The sequence below is a fragment of the Oncorhynchus mykiss genome, chromosome 5 (genome assembly GCF_057628025.1).
Source record: "Oncorhynchus mykiss isolate SJ-2025 chromosome 5, ASM5762802v1, whole genome shotgun sequence".
Classification (NCBI taxonomy): Eukaryota; Metazoa; Chordata; class Actinopteri; order Salmoniformes; family Salmonidae; genus Oncorhynchus; species Oncorhynchus mykiss.
This window is the reverse complement of record NC_143026.1, coordinates 52,148,568-52,170,618: the sequence shown is the minus strand read 5'-3', so window position 1 is coordinate 52,170,618 and position 22,051 is coordinate 52,148,568. Positions and strand designations below refer to the sequence as shown.

Here is a 22,051-nt window from a genome sequence, read left to right as displayed (position 1 = left end):
AAAAATCTACAAATGACCTTGTGGATTTCAGGTAAAATAACAACCCAATGTTTATATCCCAGGACAAATTGGCTAGCTAATTGGCCATGAATGTTTCATGTGTTTCGACCTGTCCCCAAATTAATATAGGTGGTTCAAAGTTTGTTTTGATATTTCAACCTGCGTGTCCTAGTTGCGTCTGGTGTTAATAGACAAAATCAACAAGCGCGGGATGGCAAACGTGTGCCCGGTCTAGTCAGGCATGACACCCAGAAAAGGCTACTCTTCTTGATGTTATCCTCACAAATAATCCTGATAAGGTATCAGTCTGGTGTTTTCTGTAATTGTTACGCCCCTGAAAACAGGGGAGAAATAATCACGAGTGTGATACGGTGTTGTATTCTCAATTCAACGTTTAGTGTAATGAGAAAATACCACGATTTTCCCCAGGAATATGGGTCTCCGGCTCATAGATTAAGAGCATTTCGTAGATCACAGATGCACATTGTTAGGCACCACAAAATAAAGTAATCAATATAACGTTTACACATTACTCTCACAATTCGTACCCTTTGACAGATTTTAACTTTAACACAATTATATGAATGTTATCAATCTCTATCAACTAATACTGAATGCATATTTTTAACCTTATATGTTTTATGATCCTCACATACTATAAACTTACTAATACTTTTTAATGTATAACAGGCTATGAATATTCCCTTTAACCTGTCACATAATGACCTTAGTGATCAGTTTTACAGCCTGTGCTCGTAATGGCTGCTCAGTGAAACGACCTGTCCTGATTTGTCATAGATGCTTGCTAAGAAACTTTAATGAGCAAGCCTTCCTTCATGAACTGGCCTCTGTCGAAGACGCTTGGACCTTCTTTTTTGATATTTTCAGTGTTATTGTCAAACACACCCCCAAAAAGAAAATGAGAATTAAAAACAGGTTCAGCCTCTGGTTCGCCCGTGATCTTGCAGAGTTACTCCACCTCAAGAATTGCATTTGTCGAAAGGCTCGGCACACGCATATTCAGGCTGACTGGCTTTCGTTCAGGCAAATGAGAAATAAGTGCACTCGGGCTATCTGGAAGGCCAAAGTTAGTTACTTTAAGAAGCAGATCTCTCCACAAAGGTAATGTGGTTCGGTAGAATGCCCCTCTCCCCATGGTCTGATTACTATCTCTGAGGGTTTAAAGCTTGAGGTAGTCAACTCATACAAGTTGGGAGTATGGCTAGATTGTACACTGTCCTTCTCAGCACATATCAAAGCTGCAGGCTAAAGCTAAATCTAGACTTGGTTTCCTCTATTGTAATCACCCCTCTTTCACTGCCAAACAAACCCCGATTTAGATGACCATGCTAGATGACGGAAACGTAATTTATAGATCGGCTAGATGTTCTTTACCATTCGGGCATCAGAATTGCCACCAAGGCTCCTTATAGGACACATCACTGCACTCTATACTCCTCTGTAAACTGGTCATCTCTGTATCCCCGTCGCAAGACCCACTGGTTGATGCTTCCATATTACACCCTTAGCCCTCACTCCCCCGAGATATCTATTGCAGCCATCATCCTCCACATACAACACCCGTTCTGCCAGTCACATTCTGTTAAAGGTCCCCAGCGCACACATCCCTGGGTCGCTCCTCTTTTCAGTTCGCTGCAGCTAGTGACTGGAAACGGATGTGACACTCAAACCGGTCAGTTTTATGCAATCTCTTTAATCATGGACACTGACAGTTGTGGCTGCTTTGCGCGATTTATTGTCGCTACCTTCTTGCCCTTTGTGTTGTCTGTGCCCAATGTTTGTACCATGTCGTTGTCTTTAGGTCTCTCTTTATGGTTTTGTCCTATTTACAATCCCTGATCCCGTCCCCGCAGGAGGCCTTTTGGTAGGCATCATTTTAAATAAGAATGTGTTCTTGACTGACTTGCCTAGTTAGTTAAATAACAAATTAATTAATTGTAGGTTTTCAATTAGGTTGAGAGCTGGATACTGACACACCCCCTATATGCCCCTCTTTCAAAGTCAGCTCTTTTTATAGCCATTCTCAGCAAAAAATAATGGGCAACTGGGCATTTTTATACATGACAAAGCATGATGGGATGTTAATTGATTAATTAACTCAGGAAACACTTGTGTGGGAGCACCTGCTTTCAATATACTTTGTATCCCTAATTTACTCAATTATTTCCTTTATTTTGGCAGTTACCAAAATGTGTTCACTATGTTGCTGACTGTAAGGACGGCAGGTGAGGATGCGACGCATGCAATTGTTTGTATTCGCCCGCCTTCCATGGAGGAACATAAATCCTTCATGAGGTAAGGACTCTGCTTGGAAGAGAGTGGGTGACATTTCTCAGAAGGATCCGATAACATCAATGTATCAGAGATAAAATGAGGACAGGACATTTAATATGGAAGCCAAACTCAATTTTGTGTATAATAAAGTCCTTAATTATTGCTGTAATTGATGTTGAAATTCATTAAGACAAAATCGCAACGGAAAATGTATTTATAAAATCAAACAAACAATCCAACATTCAGCAATACGTTTTCAGTCCACTATTTGCAGTTAATATAATATAGTCCTTAATTACATGGATAGTATACATATGAGTTGTATAGGGAGAGAAAATATAAAAAGACAATTTCAGAAAATGAACAGCTATATGTTGTATTTAAGTATAGTCCCGTTTATACCTGCACATAACATGTCCTGATCTTGTCCACATTCTGATTGTGCTCACATTTTTAGACAGGTATAGACAATTTAAAGAACAGATCTTCCTGACCACCTCCAGACAGTCAGGGATGAATTGATTGGTTGGATGAAAGCTCAGTGGGCGCGTTTTTACAGGTGAGAGTCAAAGCAATGTTACATCCAGAGGTAGTCAGGAAAATTTGATCACACTCCGTTATTTTAATCGTTTTGGCAGGTATAATTAGGTATAAGGTATAATTAGAATGAGGATCTGTGTCCGTATCAGATCGGACACAGATCCTCATTCTAATTATACCTTATACCTAATTATACCTGCCAAAACGATTAAAATAACGGAGTGTGAGCATGTGAGCATGTTAGCACCAGGTATAATTGGCTGAAGAGCTCTTCGTATTGTAAATGCAATTCCGAAAAGATTGACAGAATATTGAGTTGCCCTCAGAAAAGACTCAATTTTTCGGGGCATGGACTCTACAAGTTGTCGAAAGCATTCTACAGGGATACTGGCCCATGTTGACTCCACTGCTTCCCACAGTGGTTGGTTGGTGGACGATTCCTGATACACACTGGACATTTGTGTGTGAAAAACCCATCAGCATTGCAGGTCTTGACACACTCAATCCGGTGCGCCTGGCACCTACAGTACTACCATACCCCATTCAAAGGCACTTAAATCTTTTGTCTTGCCCATTCACCCTCAATGGCTCCTTGTCTCAAGGCTTAGAAATCCTTCTGTGGCACTTTCCTGCAGTCTATGACCAAAAGAACCTTTGGCCTCATGGGTGGAATGTTAATTATTTTCATAATTCGAAACAAAAATCTGGTGTATCTCAAACAGTTATATTTCAGTCTTCTGTGATGTGTATATAAAGTTAAATATTGGGATACAAACACAATTTAATACTTTTAAACTCTGACATGGTACAGGTGTATTTTTTTAAAGTCCATAACCATGAGGTGTATACTCTTGTTTAAGGTGACCATGATTTTGCCCAGTACAGTAAAAGGTTACCGGTCTCCTCCTCTTCATCTACACTGATTGTTTGTAGGTGTTGTTTTTTGCTATCCAATGAGCAGGAGTCAAAAATACTTGAGCTTGAAATATAATAGTGAGCATTTCAGAAACAGCGGGTACTTTAACTCAAACATGAACATACAGAAACGGACAAACACAGGGCCTCCCAAGTGGCGCAGCGGTCTAAGGCAGTGCTAGATGCTTCACTACAGACCTGGGTTGCAGCCGGTTGCGACTGAGATGCGGCGCACAATTGGTCCAGCATCGTCCGGGTTAGTGGAGGGTTTGGCCGGCCGGGATGTCCATGTCCCATCGCACTCTAGCAACTCGTGTGGCGGACCGGGCGCATGCACACTGACTTGTTTCCTCCGACACATTGGTGCGGCTGGCTTCCAGGTTCAATCCCAACATGAGATTGAATATGAAATGATACTCTTAAACAACATACGGCTTATTTTCCCCAACAAAACAAAAACACTACTGACTACCCCCCAATCCCCTCACAAACAGATAACTAGTCTGGTGTCAAACATGGAGAATCTGACAATACATTTTTACCCCTAAAATCACCCACTATCAATCTTTGCATGTGCCACATTTATGGGCTTTTATCGGAAGAGTGACAAACCAGCAACGTGCACTGTACATCGACTCACACTTCAAAGTTTTACTGTAAACATCAGTGATGACATTAAGGTTCTGGAGAAACGGCCTTCTGATACTGGTGCTGAGCACACCCCGTTAGAATTCCAGACCTATCTGCCACTTCAAAGTGGGTCCTCCTGAGTTGTAGCATCTCCCTCCCTCATGGCCTCTGTTGCGAGTCGTACTGCTGGTAGCGGTTCAGCTTCTCCGGGTCGTTTGACGCCATCTGGGAAAAGTCCTGGAAAATGTCTTGGTAGGTTTCATCTCCTGCAAGTACAAAGTAAACTATTACAGTGTAAGTACAAGACTAGCAGAGACTTACAGAGAAGAAAACAAGTTGCTATTGTATAATAAATACAATGCAAGACTGCGGAAGGAAAGTTTGAGAGCTCAAACGGTTGTCACAGACATTCATGCACATGATACAGGTGAGGGGGTTGAAGAGCGAGGGAAAGAAATATAGAAAGTTGTCCATACCTGTTAGTGTCACTGTGGCTCAGTAGAGAGAAAGCAGTGACAGAATGAAAGAAAGAAGCAGCACCACAATGTTTGAGCAGTGTGAAGGCCTGAAGCAATACCAAGATAAGGAGCCCTCTCTTTGCAGTGAATTGTGATGCGGGAAAAAATTATCACAAGATTAGTTTTTGTTAGCAACTGTATTGTATTTAAAGTGCAGGATTTATGTACAAAAATACAGCTGTGTTGGCCTCAGCACCCAAAAGAAACAAGAGAACAGAAGAAAGGCACAAACTCTGGGGAGGAGAGAGGAAAAAACAGAACAGTACAGAACAAAGAAAAGTGAAGTTAAAGAAAGACTAAGTAACAAGACAGCCTCGTTCCACACTTCAATTGGATCCCTTCCCTACAACACTTCAGATTCCTTCACTAACAAAGTGTAAAGCATTGTCTTTGTAATCAACACTACTGTATTTGCTCTTGACCTTAAGGCAATGATAATCACTCACATCGCATTTTTAAAGCATGACAGAAGTTATATTGAAGAAAACGGTACGTGGACAGTCGTATTCAATCAAGTATCCTTGTTACAGGTCCAATCTATGGTCATTGACTGAATCTACATAGTGAGAAATTGCCAAACACATTTGAAATGGAGGAACAATATCCAGTAGCCTACATTACGTCAAGTCCAAAGAGCAACATGCTGTCACCTAGGCTGCTTTTCAAACGCAACTGTTAGCCCTCTGTATATTCCACTCATTCAGTGAATCATTTCTAAATGCAGCACTCTTGAGGCCACCAGAGGTATTTGCACAAGTTGTTTCCTTACCCTGTCAGACTCACACTGCAAACTCTAGCCTTTAAGGCCTTTCCAGACAGTACGATTTTACTCATCTTATGTCATGATTTTGTCGCCCCCGACAAAGTTTCCAAGTCGTGGGCAAATTCTTAGGTCGTAAACGATTGTCGGACATCTTGGCTCGTAGGGTCTGCCAATTAAGTACCACTACGTGCGGTCGTAGGCTCAGCTGGTGTTACGAGCCGATCCACGGTGACAGACCAATAGGAACACAGCCAGCACTAATGATTAATATAATTGTTATATTTAAACATGTACATGCTGTGCATGCGTTTTCCCTAATAATCTTGTTTACCTGAAATCAGGCTACCTGATGGGATTTTGATAAATGCACGCAATCGGCAGAAAATCGGCAATCAAAATAAACGTTATACCACAGCGTCCGTTTTATTTTTGGAAAGCCTATTTGATTCTGAGTTTGGACATTTAAAGTTGGCATACTTCTAGTTTTTCCCGAACTCATTTCACTCGCAGAGAAGCAGTGTGCTGGTTCACGTGCAGATTAAATACACCGATGCAGTTGATGTAGCCTACGTCTACTGACGTGGCCAATTTGGTAGCACAGTTTGAATAATAATGTGATATAATCGTCAAAAACTGAATCCGACATACTTAGACAAAACTTTTCAGGAACAGCGCTATTCATCACAATCATTAAAATCACTTTTTTAACTGATACTCAATCTCCTCAGTGCACACTCACACACACTGGCTAGTCACAGAGGACTACTTGGTACATGAGACCACCATTGACATATATCAGACAACCTGCTCAACATGGCTGACTGGATACACAGTGTAGTCTCTGTATTCTCTCTCAGCTGATATCCATCCCCTTTGGCCAGGGTACAGTAGTACTCAGGGGAGTCTTATATGGACTTCTAGGAGCAGTCTGATGCGTCAATAATGATGAGGTCTGATAAAAGTGCTTTTTGTCCTGTTTAATGACCCATCTGGCCCGGGGGCATTGCCAAGGGCACAGACTACAAGAGCGGGGAGATGAAGGATGAAAGAGGGGTACATTTCATTCATTCATTATTTTCCAACAATACTCGAGTGAGCTCTCTCTCTCTCGAGTGAGCACTGTTCTATATTGACATTCTCAGTTAACTTTTTTTTTACGCTCCAATAAGTTTAAGGTAATTATATAATTAGCATGTGGTAAAATGCTGTAAATATGGATACTTTTCTATACTTACTGCCCTCTACCATCTTGATATCCCTTATCTAAACTTAAATTCGCACCCTAAATAGTGTCAGCTAACATTAAGGACAGACAATTGTTGTCAAAGGTCAGACAAAGAACAGGATTCCCAGTGGGGGAAAATGTTCAATTTTGACAGGCATCATACTGTAACCAGGTAGACTAAAAATCAAATCAAAGCTTAATAATTAAAACCGGTGTATAAAATACCACACAATACAAAAAAACTCATACAAGGACGCAAGCACAGAAGCCACAGCACTCAACCCAGTGTTGTTTTACATTACCGCTTCAGAGAATCTCTCTCAACCTTACTCCCTATTCTGCTTAATACTGTTATGATATAGAAATGTATGTACAATACATAATTTACAACAATTTGTATGCTAAATATGGATCCAATTGTTGTTTTAAAATAGATTCTTTCTGAACTCAATTTCACAAAAGTAAAATTCATACGTAAAATTTGCCAAGATTGATACTTAATTGTAACGATAAAAATGTCAAACAAGACAAGGTCTTTTACACAGGAGTTTAAGACTCACTGTGGGAAACATACAAGCATGTAACACACTGAAATATTGCATAAGCATATCAGGAATACGCATATAAATATTCCCTAAAGTAAAATCACTAATAATCACACCTGGTGCATGGCAAGACACTGTTAGCTACTCAACAGTCTGATGGTCAAAAGTCAGGATTATTGCCTGATGTGACTGCTATTTGATAGTCATGACAACCTCTGTTGCAAGTTCTCTTTGAAAAGACATTGCAACTAATAAAGACATGGCTGTTTGAAAGTTGGAACGCATCATCAGACAACAACAGCCACGACTTCAAAGGAAGCAGCGAGTCTTCAGCTGTTCAGTAGTTAAAACACTGGCTCTACGGCTAATGGCTTTGACCCCGGTCAAGTAAATAAAAGTCTAGCACCTTTCTGCAGACACAAGATGCAGCTTAGCTTACCACCTGGCTGACCGGAGTCTTCATAGAGGTATTGAACAACAATACAGGACATCAAATGTCTGCTTATTAAACATATGATGCTACTCCTGTCTGTCTATTGGGGCTCTACTGTCTCTAGGGTTAATCCAGCTGCAGGTTAATAAACTCCTGCATGCACTTCCTGTATTGCATCTCGGTGGGGCTGTAGGTGGAATATTGACCTGACTGCATGTAGGGCCCCTCCGCCTCCCGCATCTCCTCATTCATCTTGGCCAATCGCAACCTGGGAAAAAGGGAGATTTTAACAAAAGTTAAGAGATTGATATGGGGAAAGAACAGTCACTGAATTCTTTCATCTTTTGCCAACCTGTGTACAATACAATTTTAATGATGCAAACACATTTATTTAAAGGTTACAGGTATCCATTATACCATTTAAAAAGAAATGCACTATCTACTGTACATATTCTATTAAAAAAGGCCAACAGGCACAACACTCACAATGTGACAATGTCTGCATTGGCAGCGTCCACTGCCATGGATAGTGGCGTTTTCTCTTCAATGTCTGCCGCTTTCTGATTGGCTCCTCGTTTCAGGAATAAACACACTTGTCTGTATTGGAGAAAGAAATTCAAAAGGAACCAATCAATTTTACCCCAACATTAACTAAGACTGTCAACTTGGGTCACCACAATTAACCTCAAATACTACCCTGGTCTATTATGGTCAAATATTTTACAAACCGCCTTAGCGGAGGCTCGACATAATGGCTAAACCAAAACACAAAAAAAAGGTCAGATGATTGAGATGGAGTCAAAGAAGCAGTATAATTTTATTAAGCCAAGTGAAATCGTCTAGGAATAACAGACTTTTAATGCTAGAGCTGTTTTTTTTGTACAGGCCTGTATAAGAGCAGTCATTGTATGGGTCTTTAACGGGCCTAGTAAAAAAGTGGACAATGTGGTAGTGGTAAGTAGTGTGAGGGGGAGACTGACCCAGTGTGACCCAGGATGGTGGCGTGGTGAAGTGGTCCTCGGCCCTGGGCGTCCTGCTGGTTCACGTTGGCCGCATTTTGGAGAAGGAACTCACAGGTCACTAAAGAGCCCTGGAATAATAGATATGAAATGCAAATTTACACACGCATACAGGTGACAGATGTTTAGAAAAGGAACAGTCCATTTAACACACACTCCCCATGGCTGACCATATCACCTCCACCCTACCTGACACCCTAGACCCACTCCAATTTGCTTACCGCCCAAATAGGTCCACAGACGATGCAATCTCAACCACACTGCACACTGCACACTGCCCTAACCCATCTGGACAAGAGGAATACCTATGTGAGAATGCTGTTCATCGACTACAGCTCAGCATTTAACACCATAGTACCCACCAAACTCGTCATCAAGCTTGAGACCCTGGGTCTCGACCCCGCCCTGTGCAACTGGGTACTGGACTTCCTGACAGGCCGCCCCCAGGTGGTGAGGGTAGGTAACAACATCTCCACCCCGCTGATCCTCAACACTGGGGCCCAACAAAGGTGCGTTCTGAGCCTTCTCCTGTACTCCCTGTTCACCCACGACTGCGTGGCCATGCACGCCTCCAACTCAATCATCAAGTTTGCGGACGACACTACAGTGGTAGGCTTGATTACCAACAACGACGAGACGTCCTACAGGGAGGAGGTCGGAGTGTGGTGTCAGGAAAATAACCTCACACTCAACGTCAACAAAACTAAGGATATGACGGTGGACTTCAGGAAACAGCAGAGAGAGCACCCCCCTATCCACATCGATGGGACAGTCGTAAGTTTTAAGTTCCTCGGCGTACACATCACAGACAAACTGAATTGGTCCACCCACACAGACAGTGTTGTGAAGAAGGCGCAGCAGCGCCTCTTCAACCTCAGGAGGCTGAAGAAATTTGGCTTGTCACCAAAAGCACTCACAAACTTCTACAGATGCACACTCGAGAGCATCCTGTCGGGCTGTATCACCGCCTGGTACGGCAACTGCTCCACCCACAACCGTAAGGCTCTCCAGAGGGTACTGAGGTCTGCACAACGCATCACCGGGGGCAAACTACCTGCCTCCAGGACACCTACACCACCCGATGTCACAGGAAGGCCATAAAGATCATCAAGGACAACAACCACCCGAGCCACTGCCTGTTCACCCCGCTATCACCCAGAAGGCGAGGTCAGTACAGGTGCATCAAAGCAGAGACTGAAAAACAGCTTCTATTCTCAAGGCCATCAAACTGTTAAACAGACACCACTAACATTGAGTGGCTGCTGCCAACACACTGACTCAACTCCAGCCACTTAAATAATGGGAATTGATGGAAATTGATGTAAAATACATCACTAGCCACTTTAAACAATGCTACTTGTATATAAGGTACTCTATATCATCTACTGCATCTTTATGTAATACATGTATCACTAGCCACTTTAAACTATGCCACTTTGTTTACATACCCTACATTACTCATGTCATATGTATATACTGTACTCGATACCATCTACTGCATCTTGCCTATGCCGTTCTGTACCATCACTCATTCATATATCTTTATGTACATATTCTTTATCCCTTTACACTTGTGTGTATAAGGTAGTAGTTTTGGAATTGTTATGCTAGATTACTCGTTGGCTATTACTGCATTGTCGGAACTAGAAGCACAAGCATTTCGCTACACTCGCATTAACATCTGCTAACCATGTGTATGTGACAAATACATTTGATTTGATTTTGTCCACAATACTCAAGTATCCTATCCATCCACCTCACCCCCTGCACAGCCATGATGAGGGGGGTCCTCTTATCGTCATCGGTGTTGACCCAGTTGACCTCCTCTCCATGGGCCAGGGCCTCGGCCATGTCAGGCAGGCTGCGGGCACATGAGGCCCAGTACAGCTGCAGTCCCGGGGAGTACTCCTTGGGCTCCGAGAATATCACCACCTCCTTACAGGGCGACGGAGGGGGCAGGGTGGCAGGCATAGTCATGGGAGGTGCCTCGGCAGCTTCTAGGGGTGGGGTAGAAAAAGAGAGAGGGAGTAAAAGGGTTATCAAGGTGTAAATTGTTGTTTGTCATGGCAAATCAGGAATATATTTAAATAAAGGAATTTAAATAATGTATGGTGTTCTAGTTTCAATGTGTGCACATGTAGGGCTATTGAACAGCTAATATTTCACAATATGCTGGGTACAAGTGAGACTCATCAGGCTGGTGTGTATGTGTCTTACCTGCTTCAGCCAAGCTGTTCGTGGAGGGGATGGTGACCAGCATCTCCCTACTCCCATCAGCACTGTTCTGGATGCCACTGTCCGCACTTCTTACTGCGGGGGACCAAACAGTCACAATCACTCACAGTCACTAAACAACAGCAGCGCACACACATTCACCAACTTCAACCAAGTGGTTAGAGAATTCAGAGCACTTTGGCCGCCACACCCAGTGAAGCCATTTCCCGGCTGACCCCACAGCCACAATAACCCATAAACAAGTCACTGACCACAACCACGTGATGAGACAACCCTGAGAGGAACACATGGTATACTCCACACCAATTACATTCAAGATGACTGCACTATCCATTTAGAGAGTGAGATTGGGGTTGTGTGAGGGGGATGGAATGGGTATTAGTCGACAACCTGAGCGGTGAGTACAGATGGGTGGAGGGAGCGAAGGAAGGAGGTGGAGAGCGAAACACACAGAGCCGTACTTACTGCTCCTAAGCTTGGCGGAGGTGTCAAAGTAGGAGAAGAGCGAGTCAAGCTCGTCTGGACAGAAGAGAGAGTCACGGCGGGCCTCCAAGCCCTTGGTGGCAGCTAGGCAAGGGCAATGGATGGTGTCGGAGAGTAAAGGGCACGAGGTGGAAGGGTAGGAAGGAAAGAATAAAAGGCAGCGAGGGGGAAGGGGTTAGTCCAGAAGTACAGAGCAGCCGGAGGAGGGTGGGGAAGAGAGGGATTGAAAGGAGAGGATAGAAGCAAGATACAAGCAGTTAGACTACAGGCTAGGCTACCTCAAAGAGAGAGAGCAAAAAAGGGTGAAGATGGAAGAGAAGGTGCCTTCTTTTGTGTGTCCTGAGCATGACATGGTGTTGTTCTATTATACTAGTGTAGCACAATTCTGTTGCCGTACCTTTAAAAGGCAAACTCCTTCGCTGGTACTGTATTTTTGGTCAATAGTAATAACATTAACAGGCCCTAATGCTTGTTTGTTTTTGTTTTGGAGGACTGAGAGGGATGGGGTCTTCGCAAGCGTAAAATCAAAGAGGAAGAGGAACAGGTGCTATGATTGGCGTTTTTGTGCTGCACCTTTAAGAGACTGGATCCGGGACTTGTTGACACCTACCTGACTGACTTGAGGCATTGGAGGCGGGCCGGAGTTTGGGCGTGGGTGGGGGCGGCCGGGGAGGCAGGTGCTCCGAACTGCTGCTCAGCCTCTTCTCTTGCTTGGACAGGGACACCACCTTGGAGCGCAGCTCCTCGTCAGACGGGCGCAGCACGAAATGTCTGTCCACGTACTTGGCCCTGATGTAGGCCTCGATCTCCTGCCTGGGGAAAAACATGGGATGCAGAGGGAAAGTGAATTCAACAAACTGAACAAATCTGGCAACCCAGGCAAAGACGGAAAGCAATCTTGAGAGTGAATTTATCAAATTACACCAATCTGGCTACTCAAGGAAAGAAGGCAGTCTTTGAGCAATACTATTGCACACTTGCTACTTATGTGGGACTACCCTTTATTTATTTAATAGAAATATCATGTAATTTTTCTGATGCTTTTATCCAAATTGACTAGCTGTACAGTGTTTATTTAATGAGGTTCATGGAGGAATAATCCACAACTCTAATGTTGCAAGTGCCATGAATTTGCCCTTTAATGTTAATATTCGTCATCATCAATCAATCCAATCAATGGCCAAACCAATGGTTAATGTTAACCATCGCCCCCCCCCCTCCCCTTGTCTCCATGATGGTAGACAGAGAAGTTGCAGTACCGTACCTGGGGTCTGCTGGCCTTGGCTTCCTGGCTCCCAGTTCCTCTCTCCGAGCCTCGTAGATCTGGTTGATGACCCCGTTCCCCAGCTCACACATCAGCTGTGTACCACACACACACAAACAAGGAATAAAGTTACTCTGTGTCAAAATTAACCAGCACATTCAGAGGACAACATGCCACATCTAATGTAAAGTGACATATAAAGTCAGCCATGTAAAATCCTGCCATATAAAAAATCTGTTAAGTCATGACGTTATGGCTGTGTTTATATAGGTCACCAAATCCAGATTTTCCCCCTCAATAATTGGGCCAAAGATCAGAATTGGGCTGCCTGTGTAAACGCAGCCATAAAGTCATGACGCGAAGTCCGCTGCAATCTGTAACCATTACATTTGAGCATTTATTTGTCACCAATGAATGTAAAAGAGTCTGAGTATGTGAAAGTCTGAAAGAGACACTTAAGTATGTGAGCTGCCTTAAGGCTTCTGCATGCTTCAGTTCAGCTGGCCAAACAAGTGTCCTTGCATACTCCCTTAAAAGAACTTCGCTTGAAAAACAAGAAAAAAAGCAGCAATAGTATTGTTTGTCCATTTTGAGACGCCACAGCCAGTATACACTTCCTCAAAAGTCTGAATTAATCTAAAATGACACTGAAATCTGTCATTCATGCACTTTTACATCTGTTTGGTGCAGTTTTTCTCAATTGAATGACAACAAAGACTTTATTGAAGAATCCCTACTGTTGACCAATCACCGGCAAAGGGGCGGGCATAGACAAAAAAGGCCACAAAATGTTGTCATAATATATGAAGGAACTGTTCCGAACTGTTTCGTCTGGGAAGCATGTGGACACCTTTAGGCCCATCTGTTAGGCAAACCCTCCTCCCACTCTCTTTTCTCACCTTGAGTAGTTCCGGTTCCCATGAGTCCAGGGTGAGCGAGCGCACCTTGGAGAAATGGACCCCCAGACTCCTGCAGATAGCAACTCATACATCAATGATATTGTCTAAAAATAACTAAATGACTCCACACAGCTTCAAAGGCTGTGTTGTTTGCATTACATGCTGGTCCATCGTGGGTGTAATGTGTGCTGTGGCCACAAGGTGGGAGTATACAGTCAGTAAGTCTACAGTCCAAAATGTACTTGGGGCCAAATTTGCAGAGCCTTTGATTTTTTGAATTGTTATTCACATCTAATAAAAAAACATTGAACATTTGTACTGTTGTATAGCACCAGTCTAGTACCTTGTTGTATAGTACCTTTATAATACCATGGTAAGATAAGTCCAAAGTATTATCTCAGTGTCATCTTGATGGTACTTCGGTATAGTACGTTGGTGAATACATATGAAGTTTGGTACTTGTATACAGTAGTGCCTTGGTGTGTAGTATTTGCAGTGATAGGAATGTACCTGTGTATTCCGGAGCACTGGATGCAGAGGGTGATGCCCAGGTTGATGCTGGCCCAGCGAGGGTCAGGCTGGCCACAGTCGCAGCAGCAGGCATTGCCCCCAATGACCATGACCCTCTGGAGGGCACTCTCCCCCTTTAGTGACTTCTCTTTGGGCTCGCCGCCTGATTCCAGGCTGCCAGTCGACGTGGAAGACTTCCGGTCCAGCTTCTGGCGTGGAAAGTCGAGTACATGATGTTATACACAAGACACACACACACTCTCTCTAGAAGAAGATTACTTTATTGCCTATTGTCACAGACCACATAGATTTGTCAAGCAAGACAGATACGCACAGACACCCGGAGGGGTTGCAGCACACTAGAGGGATATCATTTATTTTTGTTCACATATTTTGTCTATGAGGTATGTCTGATTATTTTCGGCCTGACATTGAGATAATGGATTGATTGCATAAGTTAAGCCAGGGAAAAAATAATCAGACATACCTCATAGACAAAATATGTGAACAAAAATAAAGGATATCCCTCTAGTGTGCTGCAACCCCTCCGGGTGTCTGTGCGTATCTGTCTTGCTTGACAAATCTATGAGGTGACTCACCTCAGCGTCCTCTCCCTGCTCCCTGAAGGCAGTGGCGATGCTGTTCTGGACAGCTTTGATCCAGGCCTTCCTCAGCTTCTCAGAGTCCGCCTGCATCATACAGCTCCTGAGAGGGGAGGGACACCAAGAGACATCAGCCTGTTCCCTGGCCTGCTACTGGAGCTCTTCACTATGTGTTGCTGTGTGTGTGTGCGTTTGTGTATGTGTGTGTCTCTCTCTCTCTGTGTGTGTGCGCATTTCTGAGTTTGAGTCATGTGTCTAGGTACTCTGTGTGCACTTGTATCTATGAATGTATACACACCTAGACTTCTTGCACATTTTGCTGTGTTACAAAGTGTGATATTTTTGGTCAATGATCTACACAAAATACTCTGTCAAAGTGGATAAAAAAGTAATAACAACAACATTTGGAAAAAATACAATTAAAAATACTACTAATATATACTGAGTATTCATGAGTATAAGTATTCAACCCCCTGAGTCAATACATTAAAATATCCTTTGGCAGTCTTTCTGAGTAAGTCTAACAACTTTGTACACCTGGCTGAAAATTGAGTCAAAACTGTAACTAGGCCACTCAGGAACATTCAATGTCATCTTGGTAAGCAACTCCAGTGTATATTTGGCCTTGTGTTTTAGGTTATTGTCCTGCTGAAAGGTGAATTTATCTCCCAAGATCTGATGGAAAGCAGACAACCAGGTTTTCATCTAGAATTTTACTTGTGCTTAGCTCTATTCAGTTTATTTTTATCATAACAACCTCCCTAGTCCTTGCCGATGACAAGCATACCCATAACATGACACTTGAAAATAAACCCATGCTTGAAAATATGAGGAGTGGTACTCAGTGATGTGTTGTGTTGGATTTGCCCCAAATGCTTTATATTCTGGACAAAAAGTAAATTTCTTGCAGTTTTTGCCTTATTTCAAAACAGGATGCATTTTCTTTTAATATTTGTTATTCTATACAGGCTTCCTTCTTTTCACTGTCAATTATGTTTGTTTTGTGGAGTAACTACAATGTTGTTGACCCATCCTCAACCTGAATAGTAATCGACTCAAGACATTTCAGTTTTTCATTCATTTGTAAAAATGTTGAAAAACATAATTACACTTTGACATTATGGGGTATTGTGTATAGGACAGTGACAAAAGAAAATCTAAATTTTATCCATTTTAAATGCAGGCTGTAACAAAACAAAATGTGGAAGGAGTCAACGGGGTGTGAATACTTCCTGAAGGCACTGTGAATTCGGAAAGTATTCAGGCCCTTTGACTTTTGTCAGGTTGGATGGGGAGCATCTCTGAACAGCTATTTTTAGGTGTCTACGAGATGTTAGATCGGGTTGAAGTCCAGGCTCTGGCTGGGCCGCTCAAGGACATTCAGAGACTTGTCCCGAAGACACTCCTGCGTTTTCTTGGCTGTGTGCTTAGGGTCGCTGTCCTGTTGGAATGTGAACCTTCGCCCCAGTCTGAGGTCCTGAGCGCTCTGGAACAGGTTTTCATCAAGGATCAATCTTGGTTTCACCAGACGAGAGAATCTTGTTTTTCATGGTCAGAGTCCTTTAGGTGCCTTTTGGCAAATGCCAAGTGGGCTGTCATGTGCCTTTTAATGAGGAGTGGCTTCCGTCTGGCAACTCTACCATAAAAGCCTGATTGGTGGAGTGCTGCAAAAGGGCCTGACCTAGTAAAAACTCCCTGTTTTAGGTCAGTTAGGATTACCACTTTATTTTAAGAATGTGAAATGTCAGAATAATAGTGGAGAGAAGGATTTATTTCAGCTTTTATTTCTTTCATCACATTCCCAGTGGGTCAGAAGTTTACATACACTCAATTAGTATTTGGTAGCATTGCCTTTAAATTGTTAAACTTTGGTCAAATGTTTCGGGTAGCCTTCCACAAGCTTCCCACAATGAGTTGGGTGAATTCCTCCTGACAGAGCTGGTGAAAGAGCTGGTGAAACTGAGTCAGGTTTGTAGGCCTCCTTGCTCGCACACACTTTTTCAGTTCTGCCCCCAAATTTTCTATAGGATTGAGGTCAGATCTTTGTGATGGCCACCCCAATATCTTGACTTTGTTGTCCTTAAGTCATTTTGCCACAACTTTGGAAGTATGCTTGGCCATTTGGAAGACCTATTTGCAACAAAGCTTTAACTTCCTGACTGATGTCTTGAGATGTTGCTTCAATATAGCCACATAACAGCAAAGCACCCCCACACAACATGATGCTGCCACCCCTGTGCTTCACGGTTGGGATGGTGTTCTTCGGCTTGCAAGCCTCCACCTTTCTCCTCCTAACATAATGATGGTCATTATGGCGAAACAGTTCTAGTTTTGTTTCATCAGACCAGAGGACATTTCTCCAAAATGTATGATCTTTGTCTCCATGTGCAGCTGCAAACAGTAGTCTGGCTTTTTATGGTGGTTTTGGAGCAGTGGCTTCTTCCTTGCTGAGCGGCCTTTCAGGTTATTTCGATTATAGTACTCATTTGACTGTGGATACAGATACTTTTGTACCGGTTTCCTCCAGAATCTTCACAAGGTTCTTTGCTGTTGTTCTGGGATTGAGTTGCACTTTTCGCACCAAAGTACATTTATCTCTAGGAGACAGAACGCGTCTCCTTCCTGAGAGGTTTGACGGGCTGCGTGGTCCCATGGTGTTTATACTTGCATACTATTGTTTGTACAGATGAATGTGGTACCTTCAGGCATTTGGAAATTGCTCCCAAGGATGAACCAGACTTGGAGGTCTACAATTTTTTTTCTGAGGTCTTGGCTGATTTCTTTTGATTTTCCAATGATGTCAAGCAAAGAGGCACTGAGTTTGAAGGTAGGCCTTGAAATACATCCACAGGTACACCTCCAATTGACTCAAATGATGTCAATTAGCCTATCAGAAGCTTCAGAAGCCATGACATCATTTTCTGGAATTTTCCATGCTGTTTCAAGGCACAGTCAACTTAGTGTATGTAAACTTCTGACCCACTGGAATTATGATACAGTGAAATAAATGAAATAACCTGTCTGTAAACAATTGTTGGGAAAATTACTTGTGTCATGCACACAATAGATGTCCTAAAAGACTTGCCAAAACTAGGGTTTGTTAACAAGAAATTTGTGGAGTGGTTGAAAAACGAGTTTTAATGACTCCAACCTAAGTGTATGTAACTTCTGACCTCAACTATATGTGCAATATATTGGGTGTGTGTGTACTCACTTGGTGGGGGACACCACTTCAAAGCAGAAGCGGCGTTCGATATCCTCACAGTGTTTGACTGTGCATAGCCGCAAGTCCTCCACCACCACTGTGGGATTATCCTGGGAAAGGAAAACACACACAGTCTTAGTAAAACGAACACACTACAATGCACAATACACACACACTCAGCGCTCTGACCCACATGCGCAAATGGAAATGCTTCACAACACTGCATAGACTCTGATTTCACATTGTAACCAGCAGCAGAGTGAATTGTTTTCCTCCACATTCCACAAACGTATCTGTTAACTGTGCTCCTTATTCAACGCTACTTCAGTACATAAAAAATGTAAGGGGAATATTGGCTGGAAGTGAAACATGTATAGTACCAAAGTTTGGTGTCACTTAGAAATGTCTTTGTTTTTGAAAAAAAAAAATGGTCCATTAAAATAACATAAAATTGATGAGAAATGCAGTGTAGACATTGTTAATGTTGTAAATGACTATTGTAGCTGGAAACAGCAGATTTTTTATGGAATATCTACATAGGCCCATTATCACTTGTGTTCCAATGGCACGTTGTGTTAGCTAATCCAAGTTTATAATTTGAAAAGGCTAATTGATCATTAGAAAACTATTTTGTGATTATGTTAGCACAGCTTAAAACTGTGCTGATTAAAGAAACAATAAAACGGGCCTTCTTTAGACTAGTTGAGTATCTGTAGCATCAGCATTTGTGGGTTCGATTACAGGCTCAAAATGGCCAGAAACAAATAACTTTTTTCTGAAACTCGTCAGTCTATTCTTGTTAAGAGAAATGACGGCTAATCCATGCGAGAAATTGCCAAGAAACTGAAGATTTTGCACAAGGCTGTGTACTACTCCCATTACAAAACAGTGCAAACTGGCTATAACCAGAATAGAAAGAGGAGTGGGAGGCCCCGGTGCACAACTGAGCAAGAGGACAAGTACATTAGTGTCTAGTTCGAGAAACAGACAAGTCCTCAACTGGCAGCTTCATTAAATAGTACCTGCAAAACACCAGTCTCAATGTCAACAGTGAAGAAGTGGCTCCGGGATGCTGGCCTTCAGGCAGAGTTGCAAAGAGAAAGCCATATCTCAGACTGGCCAATAAAAAGATTAAAATGGGCAAAAGGACATTGGACAGAGGAACTCTGCCTAGAAGGCCAGCATCCCGGAGTCGCCTCTTCCCTGTTGACGTTGAGACTGGTACTATTTAATGAATCTACCAGTTGAGGAAATTTCTAAGTGACCCCAAACCCCAAACTTGAACAGTAGTGTATATTTGATGGTGGGTGGTAATCAAATTTATTTATTTCAATCAATCAAATTTATTTATTAAGCCATTTTTACATCAACCGATGTCAAAGTGCTGTACAGAAACCCAGCCTAAAACTCCAACCAGCATGCAATGCAGATGTAGAAGCACGGTGGCTAGGAAAAACACCCTACGAAGGCCAGAACCTAGGAAGAAACCTAGAGAGGAACCAGGCTCTGAGGGGTGGCCAGTCTTCTTCTGGCTGTGCCGGGTGGAGATTATAACAGAACATGGCCCTATTAAGTGCACTACTTTTGACCAGGGCCTATAGGGAATAGGGTGCCATTTGGGACACTGCTGGAGTCATCGGACTTACCTTGAATTTCTTCTGGTAAACTAACTGATTGTTTTGAATGGAGAACCAGCGCCTGAAAGGAGATCACACCAGCAGTCACGGTCACAGGTAAATAAATGGGTGACACAATTTATTGCATTTATCTCAGAGGCTGAAGGTTGACTTCTGAAATGCATGCAAGCATTCCAACTATTCTCAGTAGTCAGAGAAACAAGTTAGTTAAGAAAGTAAATTGAAATGGTTATAGATTTAATTAAATATAAATAAATAGATTATGAAATGGTTTTTAAATCCTGGATTCCTATTCTAGAAAACTATGCTGTTTGTCATGGTTTGACAGAAAATATCGGGGGAAAAGTTGTGTGTGTGGTAATATTTAACTTTGTAACGTTTGAAACCCAATTGTTTTGCCTGAGACAAATAGTTGAGTAGATATTACAAGTTATTCTCAAAAGGCATGGTTCCAGAGACCTCCATCTTGCAGTACAGTGAATGGCTTTGGAGGCTACAGGACAATAAAGAGCTGGAGGTCTACTTGCTAACTCCATGCAGCACACAGAGCCATGCGCCAATCAGGCAGCGCTCCCCGTCGTGTCAGTTGACTACGTCACATGTCACTCACTATTGATCGCCATGGAGACGCCGCCTCAGCAGCTTGAATCCCTCCCTCTCACCATCCCTACCTCCCTCCATCCTTCCCACCTGGCTGACTAGGGCCCTGGGCGGATTCATACTAAACAGAGAATTATCACCTCTCCACCCTAATCACCATACAGTTAGAGGACATAAAGATTACTTCTTCCATGCATGTTCTACATACTGGACATGTATTGTGGAGTTTAGTGCACTGGTGAAGCTGTGCTAGGGGACATATCAGCTTGACCAGAAAGAGACAGGGGGGGGGGGGGAGGTGAAGGGAGAGAGAGCGCGAAAGAGAGAAACGGGGGAGAACGATAAAGAGAGACAAGGGGGAGAAGGAGAGAGAGAAAAAAAGAGGGAATGTCAGAGAATGAGGGAGGAAATAAGAAAGAGCATAATTCCTTGCAGCTGACCTGTTCCATGTCTTGAAGGCATTGCTGGCCCTCTTAAACAGGTAGCCCTCCATCGCGATGCCATTGTCTGCGTCCACATTGTACTCCAGCTTGGTGTCGTCATTCGAGAAGTCCTGCAAGAGAGAGTCAGTCAGGAGGGTCAACAGAAACAGTCTGATCCTGATTCACTGTGGGGGTGGCCAGTTGAGGACGATGAGTGACTCAGTACTCTGTGCCACTGAGCCACACATCTGGGGTCCAGAACAAGGAGGTACCACCTGAGCTAGTTTAATAAGAAATGCCCGTTTTGCTACGGTGGGCGTTAACCCGTTGCACTCGTGGGAATTGGCCTACATGTATAGAACTAAATTGAAATGTCTCTTACATAACAAATATGAAAATGCATCCATGGTAGCAATTGATAGGAAACAGTTTGTTTTTAACCAAAGGTGAGTACACAACAGTTTACCTGACAAGTCTGGATCCAAATATTACACGGTTCACTTTGTGCATTTTACATTTACTGTACTTTTCATAACATTTGCTGATAACGAAATCTTAAAATTCTCTGGATACATTCAGTAGCATGAAAAATGTAGGGGAAGGTGCAGCATAAGACAAAAAAAATTACAAGGGTTTGAGTGAGACGAATAACTGGTGTCTCCAAGTGGCCATAAACCACTTCAAAGTGTGCAGTTTCGAAGCAATTTCAATGCACTTTTATGACAAAGAAATCTTCAACTATGAGGTACTTTTTTGAGCTCTCCGAGCTGTGTCGTTGAGGACCTAGAGCAAGCACACTTGTAGTTATTTATTTTGGAACACAACCCTGCATCCCTGCCATGCACACAATTTCTGTACATTATAAATCATAATCTGGGTAATGTGTGCATGATTTGAAAGCTTGATCTCTTGTCAACATACGATGTTACAGTGTTAGGCTTTCACAAGGTAATTCGGAGAAACAGATCGTAATTTTGGTGTCCATAGAAAGTAGTCATGAGCGGATTCAGGTGCGTGTGATGAAGCAAATGTCCTTCATAGGCTCATTCTGTTCAGAACCCAGGCTATGACGACATGTCATTTTGTAACAAACAGAGATCATAAATATTGACACTGTATATGAGATGAGTTTTATGATTTGGAGATGTGGAGTAGATTGTCATGACGTGGCCCTCTTTGGGTATAGTGAGTGGCTTCCTCCTCTCAATCTCCTACACCCAGGTTCTGTTATCTCAGGTCGTAAATTCCTGGAGGAGACTCTTTCCTCCTGGTCATGCAGAAAGAGACACATAGTGAGAACAAAGGAACTTC

General features: G+C 42.8%; 1 protein-coding gene across 1 annotated transcript in view; it reads right to left on the bottom strand.

The window, feature by feature from the left end:
- Nucleotides 1-3,598: 3,598 nt before the first annotated feature.
- Nucleotides 3,599-22,051, bottom strand: part of LOC110522961 (arf-GAP with coiled-coil, ANK repeat and PH domain-containing protein 2) — a 123,337-nt gene continuing 104,884 nt past the window's right edge. Inside the window, 15 exon segments of the mRNA XM_090235144.1 lie at nucleotides 3,599-4,646; nucleotides 8,071-8,132; nucleotides 8,351-8,461; nucleotides 8,845-8,954; nucleotides 10,645-10,880; nucleotides 11,101-11,193; nucleotides 11,584-11,685; nucleotides 12,212-12,414; nucleotides 12,866-12,960; nucleotides 13,765-13,834; nucleotides 14,275-14,483; nucleotides 14,874-14,979; nucleotides 18,091-18,191; nucleotides 19,728-19,779; nucleotides 20,759-20,871. Of these exon segments, the coding sequence (XP_090091270.1) occupies nucleotides 4,540-4,646; nucleotides 8,071-8,132; nucleotides 8,351-8,461; nucleotides 8,845-8,954; nucleotides 10,645-10,880; nucleotides 11,101-11,193; nucleotides 11,584-11,685; nucleotides 12,212-12,414; nucleotides 12,866-12,960; nucleotides 13,765-13,834; nucleotides 14,275-14,483; nucleotides 14,874-14,979; nucleotides 18,091-18,191; nucleotides 19,728-19,779; nucleotides 20,759-20,871 (1,770 nt within the window). The 3' untranslated portion in view covers nucleotides 3,599-4,539.